This window comes from Tursiops truncatus, chromosome X, assembly GCF_011762595.2.
Source record: "Tursiops truncatus isolate mTurTru1 chromosome X, mTurTru1.mat.Y, whole genome shotgun sequence".
NCBI classification, from domain to species: Eukaryota; Metazoa; Chordata; class Mammalia; order Artiodactyla; family Delphinidae; genus Tursiops; species Tursiops truncatus.
The window spans coordinates 108,063,886-108,082,338 of NC_047055.1; the positions used below are offsets into that span (position 1 = coordinate 108,063,886).

At 38.4% G+C, this 18,453-nt stretch overlaps 1 protein-coding gene across 6 annotated transcripts in view; it reads right to left on the reverse strand.

Moving 5' to 3' along the window:
- The window catches only part of POLA1 (DNA polymerase alpha 1, catalytic subunit), a 303,889-nt gene that overhangs the window by 160,175 nt on the left and 125,261 nt on the right, over nucleotides 1-18,453 (reverse strand). For all 6 annotated transcript variants that reach the window (XM_033850128.2, XM_019927727.3, XM_019927725.3 and 3 more), the window contains 6 exons: nucleotides 16,228-16,260; nucleotides 15,407-15,499; nucleotides 13,971-14,176; nucleotides 12,013-12,145; nucleotides 5,320-5,451; nucleotides 560-734 (listed from right to left, as the gene is read on the reverse strand). In XM_033850128.2, the coding sequence (XP_033706019.1) occupies nucleotides 560-734; nucleotides 5,320-5,451; nucleotides 12,013-12,145; nucleotides 13,971-14,176; nucleotides 15,407-15,499; nucleotides 16,228-16,260 (772 nt within the window). The remainder of the gene's footprint in view (nucleotides 1-559; nucleotides 735-5,319; nucleotides 5,452-12,012; nucleotides 12,146-13,970; nucleotides 14,177-15,406; nucleotides 15,500-16,227; nucleotides 16,261-18,453) is intronic.

Sequence of the window (18,453 nt, forward strand, 5' to 3'; positions counted from 1 at the left end):
ATGCCACAGAGCAACTAAGCCTGTGTGCCACAACTACTGAGCCTGCCCTCTACAGCCCGCAAGCCACAACTACTGAGCCCACGTGCTGCAACTACTAAAGCCCATGCACCTAGAGCCCGTGCTCCACAAGAGACGCCACCGCAATGAAGAGTAGCCCTTACTCGCCGCAACTTCGCACACAGCAATGAAGACCCAACGCAGCCAAAAAAAAATAAATTAAAAAAAAAAAGCAACAACAATGTACGCTCAGAGACTAGGAGGGCGCCGAAAATCTTCTCTTATCCTTTCTTTTGCCGCCTCTCTCTCTCCCCACTCATCATCTGTTGACGGAGTGCCTACCCTGGAGCAGGCATGTGCTTACAGAGGTAGCAAGCCTGTGGCGTTCATATAGGAGGGGAGATAGACATTAACCAAACAACCACAAAAATAAATGCTCAACTACAGACAAAGAAGTGCTTGACATAGTACCGTGCCTCTAAACAGGGCTCCTGATGGGTAAGGGATGACCGCACGGGCTGCTGTTGCCAGGCAAGGGGCTACGTGAGTTCGGGACACTTACCTAACCACGTTGCAATGAGGACAGCATCAATTCCATCTATTGGCTCACAGATTCGAGCCACAACTGGGTGGATCTGCTGGGCCAGGTAGTACTGGGTGTCAATGCTTAAATTGTCCTGCTTCTGCAGCTGCTCGGGTGCATAGGCCCTCTGACACCCAGTGAGGTTTGACCCATCCTACAAGAGGACATGGTACAGGTAAAGTTGTGAGAAATTCAATCACAAGTACTTGCTTGGACGAAGAGAGGGACAACAATTCAAATTTTATATATTCAATTCCAAACACCACAAAATCCTTTTGGATAACAGTTCAAATTTTATGTATTCAATTCCAAACACAAAGAAGCCCTTCTGACCTATTGGTGAACATTTCATATGCAACTAACAGGAGGAAGATCAAGGAGAACAACTCACCCACTGTCCAGGAATGTAAATCCAGCATGTGTTGTGTTCTATTTTTTGTTGAAACTCAAAACCAACAAGATGGCATGACTAGATTAAACAATTCCACCTGCCATATCACAGAAACACACCGGGAAGACTTGCTAACAAAGGCCTTTTAGGAGTCATGACAAAAAAATGTGTGACCCTTTTATTATGTTAACTCAATCCCTCCCTGCAAGAATTCTAGTCCTATTATCATCTTAAAGACAGGGTGTGTGTGTGTGTGTTTGTGTGTGTGTGTGCAATATCTCTCAATGAGAGCTATATGTATCTCTGAGAAGCAAATGAGCAAGGGGAATAGACAAGTACACAAAAGCCAAGAGCACTAATTTATGTACAAGATATAATAGGTTAAGAGTAAAATTAAGAAAGTCGCCTTGGTGGAGTAGAGTGCTCTAGGAGCAAAATATCTGGCCACTGGAACGAAGGGCATGCCATTTTGCGCTGTTTATGCGGCTCTTCCTGAAGGAAAGGAAGAAGGGCCAGAGAGCCTCTTTTCAAGGCCTTCCTCTTCTCTTTACTGTCTAAAAATAGAAGTTGTGAAACTCTATATAATTGGCCCATATACAGTCCTGTGGGTGATGTCATCATCATCTGTGAATCAAAAAGCCATCACCACTCTACTGGACCAACATCCAACAACTCGCTCCACTCTTCCTCTTGTCTGCAACAACAGAATTTATTATTCAGATTCGTAAATTTTAACTATTCACAGTGCTCAGCTGCTCTGCAAAACTGATTATAATGTGAATCCTATTCTTTCAATCCCGCTACAATCAGTCCCTTCTCAGCTCAGTGCCCAGCCCAAAGCAGAAGCAACCTTTCATACCGTTGTCTTACCACAAACTGGAAGCACTGGCTTCTTTCTCTGGCTAGGCTCCTGATGGAAACAAACTGGGATGTTTATCAACTAGGTTCTACCTATGCTAAGATATAATGAAATAACTAGAAAGGAAGCAAACCTCAGATTAAAAGACTTGCTTATAATTATTTTTCAGGAGTTCACAATACAGTAAAAGAAATTAGGCAGAATTAATCAACTTTAATTGTTGCCTTTTTAGAAGTTTGATTTGTTAGATGAGAGTAAGGTGACAGCCAATGACAAAAAGAGTGAAAAATCCTTGGACAGTGTCTTTATGCACCACAACTATATTCAGACTGCCTTTTAACAAACACATGAAATCTGACTGATTTATAGAATTGTAGTTTCTTTTTAAAACTGGTCTGTCCTTAAGATTATAGTAATGTTGAGTTTAAAAATTTTTAATAAAGAATAAAAACAAAATTTGTAGAGGCAAATTATTATTTTTTAAAAACGGCCCTTGAGTTACTTTCCAATATATCATTAGATGTTCTCATGTCAGGCATGTCTGTAAAAAAACAGTTGAAAAAGTTCTAAGCATATTCTCAGTTGAAAAAGTTTCTCCCAAACGTATTTCTTATTGTATGCAAAAGCATCTGAGCTTGGGCTTCCCTGGTGGCGCAGTGGTTGAGAGTCCGCCTGCCGATGCAGGGGACACGGGTTCGTGCCCCGGTCCGGGAAGATCCCACACGCCACGGAGCGGCTGGGCCCGTGAGCCATGGCCGCTGAGCCTGCGCGTCCGGAGCCTGTGCTCCGCAAAGGGAGAGGCCACAACAGTGAGAGGCCCGCGTACCGCAAAAAAAAACAAAAAAAAATCTGAGCTCAAACATGACTAAATTCAAAACAATTGGTAAGATGACAGGTCTTCCTGTGTTACGTTGGAAAAACATTTAGGCTGTAACATAACATATATCCCTCAAAGACCTAATTCTCAAACCTAGCAAGACCTAATTCTCAAACCTAGCAAACATTTAGGCTGTGACATAAGATATATCCCTCAAAGACCTAATTCTCAAACCCATGCTATATGCAAAAACACATCCCATACACCTTTAAAAATAGACTGAGAAGCAATGTTGGTCTTCCTTGAAGTGCCCATGTAGTAATTTGTGAACTTCTCAAAGTACATACTTTACAGAGACAACCAGATCAGACAATTCATTGAAAACTATGAGGTCATCTTTAGTAGGAAATCAATGGAAGAAAAGTTTTAACAGATGACAAGTGGCGCCCTTAAAACAATTATGTTAAAGGCATGCCTTATGAAAATTATGTCCAATGAAAGTTAAATAGTTAAGGATTTAACACTTAACCAACAAGTGGAAGTTGATTTAAGATCTCAGCAAATAATTCACATGGTTTAATAAGACTATGAACTACAATATAAATTACATACCACAAACATTACTCTCTGAATTCACCTGAATTTATAGTCTGAATAAGTTATCAGTAGAGTACTATGTTCAAAATGTAAATTTTAAACAAAAAAGAACCTGTTTAGGAGATAGGTTATTCTTGAAGGGCACCTTTGCTTACAGCAGTAAATAGTTCTCCTAAAAATGTGTCATCATACATTTTGAGAAACATATTCTAAAAATATAATTGTGTTAGGAAAGAGGAAGAATAACCTGAGTGCTTAAAAGCAAAAGAAGTAGGCAGCTTTGGTTAGCAAACATGCTGAAAGTGGGCATGTCCCACTGCTGGGGGACAAAGGCAAATTAAAGTCCTACAGCTTTTCTTGGGATACAGTGAGAAGAATAAACCAATAAAAGAAACATGAACTGTTCTTTTAACAAGCAAATAAGTTAACACCCAGCACCAGTCGAATGGGAAAAGGGTTGAAAATACATCAAATTGGATTTAGCATCAGCATTTTGAGCTCTTCTTATATCAGTAAGACCCGAGAAGAAGAAATCAAAAGACCTCAATATTCAGACATCAAGGAATATAAGCTTGACTTTTGAAATACATTGATCATAGGACCATACATCTCCATTCCAGGTTTAGCCAAAACATAATTGTGGCTTGATTTCATTTTTAGATGCTATTTCAGAAAACCTATATAATTTTTCAAAGTTGTATGTTGCCATCTGCTCCTGTCATTAATAATCTTAACAGCTTTTCCATGTATGTGAATACCTAAGTGAAAAAAAAAAAAAAAAAACCTAGCCTATTTACCAAATCTTTATTTGCATAATATGAAAATTGTTTTTTTGAGATGAGACTTGTCAGAGGCAATATGCAAAGCACATTAAGGGCTTGAGCGAGTCAGACATTTATGGAAATATTTTCCTGCAGGAATTGGCTTTCTGTAACAGTTCTTAATCAAGGGTAACCCTAGGAGGGAGACAGAGTCAAGTGCTGATTCCTGTCCATGTACTTAAATCATTTGTTATGTACATCATCTACAGTACCAAGCAGATATTAGCAGACGACTTCTACATTTTGAAAAGGCTCTCTGATTGCAAACCACATTGACTGTACTTTGACAAAGATCAATCACATTGAAGTTTAAGGCTTATCTAATTTTTTTTACTGTAATAACAAAAAGCAATATTTAATTAATTAAAAAGAACAATCTTATTGAGATGAATTATGCCTTTTGGTAAACAGACCACACCATAGTAACTGTAAAGAATTTGGATAGAGGCTTTGACTCTGACTTTTTTTTTAAGCAGGGAGAAGGGATGAGACCCCTCCTTTGTTCCGACTGGAGTTAAGTGCTTTCAAAAAACAAAAAAACCCCACAAAACCAAAACCCTCTTCTGTTCTACCCTTTCTCCCTATCTCTGACTGTTAGAGGCATGCTACTCTCAAAAGAAACTGGTCAGCGGTTTAAAACTGTTCCAGAAGACCTAGAGGTTCCTGAGAGGTGTCTCATGGAACAGGAAGAAGACAAGAGGTGGGTTCTAGGCCCCCTCCACTCAAAAAAAAAAAAAAAAAAAAAAGGACCTGGTTAGATAATCTGTGTTTTCTTCATAAGGTAGCTTTTTAGGACATCTCACCTTTCTCCATAACCATGCATTTCGTATTTTTTTTCAAGTAATTATTTGAACAGGCTAGTGAAAAATGCATTTACTCTCTTTTGGTAGAATAATATTCAGAATGGAAACTGCTGCAAAAGGAATGATAAAGGACTACTGCTGGATATACAAGCAAACTGGTAGACATTTTCATTCAAGTTAATTTCAGATTGAAACAGCAGCTACTGTTATATACCTGTCTCACCAAAGTAATTTCACTCAACCAAAACACTAGTCTCAAATGTTTTATAAAAATTTTAATAAAATGTCATACCCCGACTAATGTTTTTAAATGCTGCAAAACCAACCAAGACTAAACCCTCTCTTTACAGCATCAATTATTTGGCAGAGTACTAAACAAGACACCATGGAGAGATGGATTTTACCATGGGCTCGGAATTGGTGTAGGTCTTATTTATTATGACAGTTTTACCTGACAGATGACATACGACACAGTATCTCCAGCTTTCACCTTTCTGCCTCCTTGAGAATTTATCCAGAGGGCAACATGTACATGAGGTAGGCTTTTTTTATCAGGATAATCCTGGGGATCCTTTGTCAACGCCTAAGAGAAAAAGAGGGAACAAAAAGCCCCAAACTTTAAAATAAAACCTTTCTCACACAGATATACACTAAACATATCTCTGCTAGAATCACACCAGCCACATAAACATAAAAATGACAGTAGCTGTATGTAGAAAACACTGCCACAGGATCTTCAGACATTCTATCCTCAAGGCTCCTCTCTCCTTCATTTAGTAACTAATATGACCAAATATAACCCTGAAAAAAAAGAAATATGAGTTTCTGGGCCATGGCACAGAATACTTGGCTATAAAGATTAAGACTGTGAATTCAGTCTTCTATGCAGCCTTAGAGTTCCTCTTAATGTCTGCAATTCTCCCACTGAATTAACTGATTAGTTAAGACGGATGGATAACGGTTACTCTGACTTAATGATCTGTTTCTCAAAGGCTTCTCGAGCCTAAATAAATCCCTAAGGCACCAGAAATCACTGGATTTACTCACACTGTCAATTTAAGCTCTCCAAAGGCAGAGTGAATGAGTTTTTAACAGAAAGTAAGCCCCACGAGAGCAGGAACACGTCAGCCTTGCCCACAGCTGCATTCAGAGGGCTCGGAACGATTCTTGGTGTGTAGCAGCAACCAAATGTTTGTGGAAGAAATTATTTCGCTCACTCTGCAATAATTCACTAAGTTCAAGCACTGTAAAGTACTGCAAGATGAATAAGACAGTCACTGGTCCTAAGTCACCTGCCATTAGCAGATGATTCCGCATTCCACAAAAAAACTCTCTAAAATAAGCTACATGTGCCAGAAGGGAGTGGTAAACTAAGTGTTACCGAGAGTTTAGAGAGGCAAAGATTGCTACCATCTGAGAGCAGAAATCACGGAAGAAAAAAACGAACTGGCACATGAAGGAAAAAATAGATTTTAAGAAAAGATGACGGGGCAAGAACATTCCAGCAGAGGGAAAAAGCAAAAGTTAAAAGCAAGAGGTGAGAAAAAAAAAAAAACCGTCTATTGGACTGGAACTTAATATGCACAAAGGGAAGGGGTGGGTTTCAAAAGACAAGAGGAAGGACAGGGAATAGGGTGCTCCATGTCTAGATCACCTAAGTGTGGTCTGCAGACCCCTGAGGGTTAGCGACACCCTTTCAGGGGGTGGAGAAATCAAAGCTATTTTCCTAATAATACTATCTGCACTGGTGATATAGAAACAAAGGTCAGTAAAGGTGCTGACGCCTTATAAACATGAACCTGGGCAGCAGCACCAAACTGTACTAATACTCATTGCATTCGTCACCATGACACGCTCACAGTTTTTTAAAGTTCTTGACCCTTGAGTAGAAAGCTAATATTTTGTGTGACAAAATGGGAAGTATGCCCAAGGCACATCTACAGCATACTCAAGAACGAAGGATGCTCGAGGAAATGCATTTGTGCAACCATTTGAGTTGCAAGCTAAACTAGCTGGCTTTCTCAACCCACTTTTTATTTGAAAGAACGGCAGGCCAACTACTGTTATTCTAACTTGAGTACCTGGCAGACAATCACTCAAAAAGAACCAAGCGAGTCTGCCACTTCAAGGAAAACACCTGACAGTATATATTGCCTATGATAATACTGAAGCTATCAAGCACCAATCAGAATTTTGGAAATTCTGTTTCCACTCCGGTGAGCTTGACAGCTTTCCAATACCTAAAGACTCTTCTGATGAGTAGGAATATTTTAAAATGTGGTTCTTGTTAATATACAATGAGATGTATCAATATTTTGGAAGATCTGTAAAACTCAGGGAACCAACATTTAATAAATTACAAGTGCATAACATCACACATGGGTAAAAGATCCATTCAAAGCGCCGCACAGATGAAAAGATTTTAATGTAAGAATATGAAAAGTTCATTGATATGGTTTCCTATTTCCACAATACAAATAACCTTGCAGACAATACCACTTCTAGAGTACTGGTGTAGAATCAAAGAAGAATACACACAACTATCTTTAAAAATTACTGAAATACTTCTTTTTCCAACTACATATTTGTGTGAAACTTGACTTTCTTCCTATGCTTCAACTAACACCACACGTCACAACAGACTGGATGCACAAGCAGATATAAGAACGCGGATGTCTTCTACTAAACTAGACGTTAACAAGACTTGCAAAATAACACCATTCCTCTGGCTAATTTTTCTTTGTTTTGAAATATACAGTTATTTTTCATGAAAAAATTTTATTTTTGTGGGACTTCTCTGGCGGCACAGTGGTTAAAGAATCCGCCTGCCAATGCAGGGGACACGGGTTTGAGCCCTGGTCCGGGAAGATCCCATATGCCACGGAGCAACTAAGCCCATGCGCCACAACTACTGAGCCTGTGTGCCACAACTACTGAAGCCTGTGCACCTAGAGCCCGCGAGCCACAACTACTGAGCCCACGAACCACAACTACTGAAGCCCGTGCGCCTAGAGCCCGTGCTCTGCAACGAGAAGCCACCACAATGAGAGGCCCAAGCACCGCAACGAAGAGTAGCCCCCACTCGCCGCAACTAGAGGAAGCTCACGCGCAACAACGAAGACCCAACACAGCCAAAAATAAATTAATTAATTAAAAAAATTTTTTATTTTTGTAAACATATAATGGGTTTACTGATATTTTTAAATAAACTAATAAATGCTTTTAAAACTTCTCAGTTTTAATTTCTAACAGTAAATATCAACATAAGCTACATAAACAAAAGCTCTTGCAGTCCCCAACTATTTTAAGAGTGTGAAAATGTCCTGAGATCAGGAAATTTGAGAACTACTGTAGTAGAATAAAGCAGGTCGTCAAACATGGCTGCACATCCCCCTGTTCTATACACTTTCTAAATCATACACTCAGTGTAGGAGAGTACCTAGAAGCCTCTCTAAGTATTTAAATCTTCTCAAACCTGCATTATGCGAAGTCTTGGTTTAGGCTCAAGTTAGCCAGGGCTATACAAATCAGTTGTGAAGTATTTTGTGTTACTTTATGAAACATATTTAAGCTAAAATTGTGGCAGTTCAGAAAAATCACACACAGTGTTTTTCAGTTGCATTTGGCAACAAGGGCTTAAATCTTCACAAAGGTAAATCTCACCACTTCACCCCTCCACCCTACGCTAACCTCCCATTTTCAAGCCCACCAATACCCACAGAATCAATCTAATCTAATCTAACCTAATCTATATCTTATCATAAGACCATCCACAACCAGTCACATACATGGACTCTTCGATTCCACTCTCCTTTGCAAGCGACAAAATGTAAATACTGATTTACTCACAAGTTTTAAACAGTACAGGTATTCAGACAAATGTTAATTAAGACAGTCACTCTTGATATATAAAAAGCTTAATGTAAACTGACACAGGAATAACTCTGATATAGAGAGCCCTTTCATCAGAATTGACTCTACTTTCATCGACACTAAAATTCTTCTTCTTTACTGAAAGAAGTATAAGAGCATGTGACAGTAAATATGTTTGCTAGACCATTAACATCTTGAAAATACCAACCAGGTTTTGCTTATCCTACTTTATATCCCAGAACCTAGCACTGTGCACATAAGACGTACTCCATGTTTGATGAATGGATGATTAAACAGGCAAAGGAATTCTTTTAATGCTCACTGAACAACTATTATTTGCCAGCTACTATGCCAAGTGAAATGGAGAATAAAAGACAGTCGGTTTCAGTTCTGCCACATGAAAATATATGCACATCCCGAATCACACTAATTATTAACTAGTATTGTTAGTAATAATAAATGTCACTTTAAGTTGATAACTATTGAAGCTGAGTGATGGCTACATGGGGGTTCATGATGTTCTTCTCTTTACTTTTAAGGTTTTTTTTTAAATTTATTTATTTATTTTTAAATTTTTGGCTGTGCTGGGTCTTCGCTGCTGTGCGCGGGCTTTCTCTAGTTGCAGCAAGCGGGGGCTACTCTCCGTCATGGTGCGCAGGCTTCTCGTTGTGGTGGCTTCTCTTGTTGTGGAGCACGGGCTCTAGGTGCGTGGGCCTCAGTAGTTGTGGCACGTGGGCTCAGTAGTTGTGGCTCATGGGCTTAGCTGCTCCTCAGCATGTGGGATCTTCCCAGACCAGGGATCAAACCTGTGTCTCATGCATCGGCAGGCGGATCCTTCACCACTGTGCCACCAGGGAAATCCCTTGTATAAGTTTTAAATTTTCGATAATAAAAACTTCAAAATAGCAAGACTGCACAATGTTCCTGAGAACGCAGGGATGGCCAGTGTGTCTACGCAGCTAGGTTTCTCTGCACACTAGTAACACTGTGCCATCACCCACAGGAGGAGATGACGGACTGGGCCCACTACCCTAGGGGACGCGTGCTCAGTGTTCTTTTGCCAATAATGTGGTCATGTTTGGACTCAGCCTTCCAAATTCATGCCTGGAACCCCGTGCAACAGAGGACTCACATTTCTAAGAAGGTAGACAGTGTCAGGTATTCAATCTGCAGAACTGATACAAAAATTGATCAAAGCAAGACTGAAATATTAATTCTTACTTATGCAAATTTTTGAGAAAGAGACAAAACAAAATCTGAAAGGAAACCACTTTCAAACGTCCCAAGTGATTCCATGCCAACAGGCATGCACTGCATCACGTAAAGGGAAGAGCTAGCGTCAAGGCACATGTCCTCTTATATTACTTATTTCTAATTTTTTGTACTTTTCATGTATAAATGAATGCCTTCTTTTGTGACATTAAAAACATCATTGTTAAGGAGTAGGAAACAAATGACTTAACTAAGAATAAATACAAATCGTAAGGATACGCATAGAAAATATTCATTCTCTCTAGGAATCAAAGAAATGCAAATTAAATCCAGCAGTAAAATACTGTTTTGTATCCATTTATGGTAGCAATGTTTTATTTAAATATCACCAATGATATTATCACCAATGAAATGTCACTTCTATAGTACAAGGAAACCTGTGGTGAAACTAGCACACACATTTTGTTATTATCAATTAGTATCACTTGTACAAAGCAATTTGACAAGAGACACACAGATACTCAAATCTTTTGACTCAAATATTTTACTTCAAGGAATCTAAACAAAGGAAGTAATTCATCCAAAAGCAATAAGACAAACGGGGACTTCCCTGGTGGCACAATGGTTAAGAATCTGCCTACCAATGCAGGGGACACGGGTTCGAGCCCTGCTCCGGGAGGATCCCAAGTGCCACGGAGCAACTAAGCCCGTGCACCACAACTACTGAGCCTGAGCTCTAGAGCCCACGAGCCACAATTACTCAGCCTGTGAGCCACAACTACTGAAGCCCGCACACCTAGAGCCCACGCTCAGCAACAAGAGAAGCTACCGCAATGAGAAGTCCGCGCACCGCAATGAAGAGTAGCCCCTGTTCGCCACAACTAGAGAAAGCCTGTGCACAGCAATGAAGACCCAACACAGCCAAAAGTAAATAAATAAATAAATGTACTTTTAAAAGATCATATAGTAATTTTTAAAAAAGACATGAACAAGAGATGTTCAATACAGTTATTAACAATAGCAAAAATAAATAATGTAATAATCAAGCAAAAATTTTAATTAAAGATGTAGCAGTGAAATATAAGATTAACATAACGATTTTTAAGGTTAATACAGAAATGTGGGAAAATCTGTATACGTTAAGTGAAAACAAATCTCAAAATAATATACACTGTAATTGCTACCATGTAAACCTGTTTTAAAGAGTAAGGTAATGTGCAAAAATGACTGGCATTACTTTAGCATGGGGTATTTAGAACGAGTTTTAATTCTAAAACTTCCATTTAATGCCATCATTAGATTCTGTTTCATTAAAATTCTTTTTAGTATGAGTTTTGACAACAAAATTTATGTATCACAAAACGGGTAAAATGGTATTTGCAAAATTACCTTCGGAATATGTAAGGATACTCTGTTTAAATGGAAAAACAGAAATCTATAACCTAACATCTTGTACTACACAGCACTTTGGGAAACCAAGATTTTCTTTTTCAAATTAGGTAAGAAAAAATATTCCCTATTTTCAACAACTAAGACTATCCATAAAGAGAAACTATTTATATAGTTTAAAAAAAAAAAGCACAAGTGCTTTGAATATACAGAAAGCGCTGGCACCGCCTTAATTCTAAATAACAACGTCTAAAAACGCCTTCTGATTATAAGTACCCCTCAGGATCACCTTCTGTAAAGTTACACAAACACACGCTCTCTGTCTAAGCTTACAGGCCTGCCCCCCAAACAACTGTAACTTAGGACGACTATGAATAAGGCAATACTCCCAAGTCCCTGAAACATCAACTACATCACTCCATAGAACCTCTGGACACGAGGCTTCCGTGAGGAACGGAGAGAGAAGGCCCCAACTGCAGACAGGGTAGTGTCTGTGGCTGGGCGAGGAAGAGTGGTATGCTAACGCGCAGTCTGTGAGATAGTCGTTAAGCAGCTTTCATCGCTAGCTAGAATTTATTTCAACTGCAAGAATGAGGTGGTTTTTCAACTATCTGAAGGAGGAGAAAAACACATGGCAGCAGCTGGATTCAGCAATAAATGCTACATTTACCTTGTTAATTTCAAACTGGCTCACTGGGACACTGCCATTTAGCACATTTTCTCCAATTTCTATTAACCTCTTCTGAATGTTTTCCACTATGGTGTCCCGGCTTTGATCCGAAAGTATCTGGCCAATGACAAAGCTGCAAAAAAAGAGACGGATTGATTTTTTTAGTATCATACTTTACTAATAAGGAGAGAAAGGAAGATAAGTGCCATTAGACTAACATGTGGACAAGAGCCACACTAAAAGCTAACATGACAGTTAATGTCCAAAAGCCCATTACTATTTGTTTTCTAACATTAACTCTGTCAAAGGTTTATCAACCTTGGAACATCAGGTTTGCCCTTAAACACACAGACCAGCCCCCTCCCCCCTTTTTTTAACGTAGCAGCTAAGGCTTCCCATTGCGTGTGTACAGAGAGCGGTATGAGTTCCATCATATTTTTATGCAATTACAAAAATTCACAAGCAGTTGTGTCCTACTCTTAGGAGAAATTTGAGAACACAAATATTTCACTCTCCTCATAAAGCACCAAGATATTATCTCTGCCCGAGATGACTACAAGCTAGGAAAGTAGGAATATGAAGTTCTTTATGCAAATTTTTTAAAACTCAAAGATTCCAAAGTTTTCTTTCTTCAGCTTTATTATATTTTTCAGTGTTCTCTAACCGTATTGCTATGCCTCAAAAACGTCATGTTATTCTATCAGACCCCAAAAAAAAAAAAGAGAAAAAAAGAAAAAGAAAAGGAGTAAGGAAGCCAATATTTTATCCATTTCTGAGAAAATGCAGAGCGAGGGTTTGACAGCTGCATTATAATTTGTCAGAAAAAGAACCCTGACAAAAACATTTGTATGGCTTTAATTACTAATACATTTCTAACTCAGAGAAATTTACTTCTATTATGATGCATCTTTTCTTAGAAAACACAAAGCTGAAGAGAACACTCTAATCGAGTCTATACAAAGTAGTTTCATCTTTGAGTACATTTGGGGGCAATGAAGCATTTCAAACTATATTTCATAAAAGGCTAACAGTGACCCATACTCAGATGATCAACTCTGCCTAATCAAGAGTAGTTTTGCAGAAGCAACAAATGCTCAGTCTCCCAACTTAAAAGCAAGAAGAAGACTGGAAAACAAGGAAAAAATGCTGACATTCAGCAATACTAAAATTAATTTAAAATTTCACTTTAAAGAAAAAAGTCCTTCTATTTTCACAACTGTTCAGGTTCACAAAACAGGAATTATCTGGAAAGAGGGTACATAAACTACCTAAGGATTCGTCTTTTTTAAAATGGGTGCTTTATAACTTAATGTGACCCTAAAAACAAACAAATAGGTCTTATTATCACAACCTTCAGTCCCACATGTAAAACTAAGGGGTCGGTCATGACATTTATGATTTCTGAGGTACGTACAGTATTTGAGAACTAGCACTTAAATTCACCTGAGATTAGTAAGAATCTTTACACACAAATGATATGGGCGGGAACAAAGTCTCACTACATGGCCCACTTTGAATCCCAGAACATTTTAAGCCACAACACGGGGACACCTTAACAGTTATGGCCCTAAGGAGGCGCTAGGAACATTCAGGAGTACAACACACTGCACATTCTAAAAGAAACAGTAAAGCAAAACAAACCAAAAACAAGCCAACATCGATGAACCCAACTCTGTAAGCATCTAAAATGTGAAGGCTTACCCTCACCATGAGTTAAAACTTGTAAGATGCATCTTATAGCAAGCATTTCTTACTGAGCGAGTTTGGCTTTTTCTAAGTTTTAACCCATCTGTAAAATTCCACTCCAAATCAGTAAGAACTGTTAATATGCAATGATAACAATAACAAAAAAGAAGTCGTGTCCTTGTGCTTGGCAGAATCAAAGTGTTCTCCACACTGTTAACGCTTCAATTTTTTAAAAAACAAACAACAAAAGCAAAAATGAAAACTGAACTCACTTTCCAGTGTCTTTAGCAAGATCACACCAATCTCTTCTAACTATATCTAATCCTTTCACCTCCTGTTTGGTGACGTAATTCCCATCCACTGTTGGCTCAACAACCAGAGCAGCGTACTTCTTTTTCTTCAGCAGTAGCAGGGACTTGAAAATGCCATCAATGTCTATTTCAAGTAGTTTATACAACTTATTCACTTCACTTTTCACCTGTGAAAATTTCAACCATTAATGCTAGCTTCTCAGACATCTAATAGGGAGAAGATGAACATGCTGCAAATTCCCAAGAGTTCATCTAAACAAAACTAGAAGTCACATAAGACTAGAAGGCATTCATTCAGGTTATATAGAACACAGTATTATGCTTGGTATGATGCAAGAACTTTGAAAAAGCACAGGGACAAAAACAGATAAAAAGATAAACAAAGAGACAATAATATAACTATATCACCCCACTCAACCAAAGGACAAAATTGGCAGTGTCAGCCCCAGGAAATTTATGAAGATTATGAAATACTCTGTTTCGAATCTAAAAACTAAATGCATAAGTACTTACCTTCAAACTACTGAATTAGAGATTAGATAGTCCAACAACTAGATACATGGCCAGTAAAACTTTGACTATTAAAATAATGTCTAAGATCTCCCTGTACCTCCCATAGCACCTTGACTTTAAGCAAATAACTACCTGCTGAACAAATAAATGAAACAGCCACCTGCTCTTTATTGATAGGGTCATGGCATAGACCATCACCTCTAGGGAAAATGCACAACTTTTCAAGGTCCAATGAGTACAATATGCCAAGCTTGCTCTTAAGTAAAGACCACAGTTCAAATTTCAAGCATTTTAGGGGGGGGAAAGGCAGGAAGCTGTTAGCTTGTAAGATGGTACCTTAGTTTTAGTTTATTGGGACAATATCTTAACATAGCAAGTGCTCAAAAAGCACTTGCTAATTGTGAACTGCAATTAGGAGGCTACAAATGATTACTTTTAAATGTCCCTTTGACTTTTCAAATATATTTTAAGTACTCCTATAAAAATTATAGATATATGTATATATGTTGGTAGGTACTTATCCATATCTATCACTGTATAAAATGCATCTCAATACTACTAGAGACATAATTCTCCTTAAGAATGACAATGTGATAGGTACTAATGTGGTCACATCTTAAACTTATTAAACTTAGACTGTTTTCAAAGGTATAACATATCCAACACTTAAGGAAAAACCAATTTCCTTTGAATTTTGCCCTCAAAACAAACAACTGGAGTAGAGGTTAAGAAGTATAACAGAGGATGAAGAATCGAAGGCACTAAGTTTATTATTATTTTCAGAAGGACACAGATGTACAGAAACTGGAATTTATGAAGTTCCATGTTAGAAACAGAATTCACAAAAGCAGGTTAAAACAGATAATTTTATAAAATTATCTCACCTTGTTTCCCAATTTAAACACTTCTTCCAGATTGGTGCTATTGGTGTTGATCATAATTGAATCTGTATCTCCATAAATAACTTCAAGATTCATCTAATGAAAAGCAAATATCATAAAAGTTAACAACAAAAACACTGTGACCATCACGCACCCAGTGAAACTCAAGATTTTCCATACTATAGAAACTACAGGTTCCGGATGATTTTTCAAGAGTTTACGTTTCTTCTTACCCATATTGTCACTGCACAATCAAAGACTAAGCCCCAATAAACCAGAAAGGCAAGCACTGCCACATTAAGAAAATCTCCCTAATTTTCTTATAAGAGAGTGGAGTGGCAGGGGAAGTATCTAGTTTCAAAAAGATAAGAGACTAGGAAAGGGGGGGTCTACCACTGTCCCACATGTTTCGTGGTCATGGCAATTTATGAAGCAGAAACAAAATGGGTTTTTTCAATTCAGGGGCACAAATCCATATTAAATTCTTAACAGTTTCAAACAGTATTTAGTAGAATATGAAGTGTCAAAAAATCAATCATAACAAACAACACTAGAGCACGTACAGTATAAAGGCCTGGAAGTAAGCTCTAATTAGCACCGTTACTAATTTGCTAGAAACACTCACATATAGGCTTCAAGCAGCGGCTAGATCATATCAGTGTTAGTAAAAGAAAAAGGCTATAATGCATTAGGAGGGATTATAAATATAAACTAGGCATCCTAAGAAGTCATTTCCAGTCTGGGTTACAATTTTCCTTGAATACAAAAACGTCACCAGGTATGATATCTAAGAATCACTGTATGATGAAAATGCTCAGCATTACCTTCTGCACCATCTCTTTCGTATGCATCAAAATCTAAATGAAATAAAAAGTCAAGATTAATGCATTATATAATTACAAAAACCTAAATATATGCTGACAGAGATAGGTAACCCAATGATTTGTCATTCCCATATATTTTTAAAGCTCTTGATGGCTTTCTAACTACAACCCTCAAAACAACATCATCAACGTAATCTAAAAATCAGTTTGCCTCTACACTGACTCTTAGGCAGAGATACGTGAGCAGATTTGCTGTAAAGATCTATGTAAGATCTATGTAAGCAGATCTACATAAAGATCTATCTTTAATAAATATGAATAAAATACCCTGTTATAATATGGCATAAAGGCAAACTATTCTTGCTATTAATATTTAAATAGAACTACATGGCTAACAAAAAGCTTGACCAAGCATTTCAAATCCAGCAATTCTTACGGTATTCAGGATCTTAATTTTAAAAGTTAAAAAAAAATATGTAGATCTTTACTATATATCCCTGGAGCTAGTAGTACAGTGCCCAGTGCAAAGGTGGGGCTCAATAAACATTCAGTAAATAAAGACAAACAGATATAGTAGATAGTATCTGTAGATAGGTCTGTCCCCAGGCCTACGCAGCTGTAAGACTACAGACATACAGGTTATAATGTAGTTGTAAATAAAAACAGACATAAATTATCTTGGACTAGATCAGAAGTAAAACATATTTTACAAATGAAGGCCTCTTCAAAGGAGTAATACAACATCCTGAGCACTCAGTATATGTGTGTATGTGTAAAATATATGGGCAAGACGCTCTGCTATGAGCATCTCGTGCATTTCTTCATTTCATTCTCTAAGGGCCCCAAGACAGCCACTATTAATACCGTTATTTGTTAGATGCAAAAAACAAAGAGAAGAGAATTAATTTCTCCTAGTAAGTGACAGAGCAAAGATACGAACCCAGGCGCTCTGACTCCAGAGCGTGGGGCCTGAGTCACTGCACGCTATTCTTTCTAGACAAGCACCCATCTTTCAAAGCATCAATCTAAACCAGAAGTCACCCTTCCAATGACCCAGATAGAAGATTTACTTCATTTATATTTCTTTTCCCTACCTCCAAGAGTCTTTCTTGTCAACTAAGCTCAAACGTCATGGTGTTTCTGTCCTTCTTGTCCTTTATATTACAGATCCCTGTAAATCCTGGCCTTTGAGTGTCTTTTATATCTACCCCTCACGTTCCATTTCCATTGCCCGCCTCCTCTGTAGTACTGTCTCCCAATGTTGTGCATGAGTTCAGTGTCATATGTTCTTGGGAAAGGAAGACCTTCCCCTGCCCTGGGGGTGGTGAATACTGATCAGGCTAACCAATGGTTTCCATAGTGGCTGTACAGTGGAATCACCCGGGGATCTTTTAAAAAAATGCCAAGAGCTGGCCCCAGCAATTTTTTTTAAACAGCTCTCAAGATTATTCTTATGTTGCAGGCAGGGTTAAGGACCACTGGACTAAGATAATCATGGTAATCCCAATCTTTTTTTTAAGATTTTTTTTTGATGTGGACCATTTTTTTTAAGTCTTTACTGTATTTGTTACAATATTGCTTCTGTTTTATGTTCTGGCCTTTTGGCCGCAAGGCATGTGGGATCTTAGCTCCCCAACCAGGGATTGAATCTGCACCCTTGCACTGGAAGGCGGAGTCCCAACCACTGGACTGCCAGGGAAGTCCCTGGAAACAGTTTTTAGCTGACAGTTTGTCCCCTACCCAACTAGACCACAAGCTCCTGGAGGTCACAGCACATGTTTGCGCTTCACATCTAACAGGCACTCGAAAAACTGTTGGCTAGTTGACTGATAGGTCTCATAGTAATCCCAATCACTCTTCTACTAGACACTAAAATCCAGTTAACTCATAAAAAACATTCACTCTCTTCCACTTCATCTTCATTTATTAACATATAAATTACAGGGAAATGCACTGTGGGAGAATACCTGACAATTCCTTTGGGAAAAGGGCAATAATGAGACCAACCCAAGTCAAGTTAATCATAGTGAGGACAAAACTACTTATCATGAGTTCTCTTCACCCTCTGCCCCTTCCACCTTGCTAGGCTTGGCTTTCCTCATCACAACGGACAACCCCACAAGGGAAGCATTCCCTGCTAAGTACACCACCTCAGGAGCAATCTGTCAACCTTTGACTCCAATTCCATATATGCACTAACGGATTTCTTCTGCTCTCCTTTTGCAC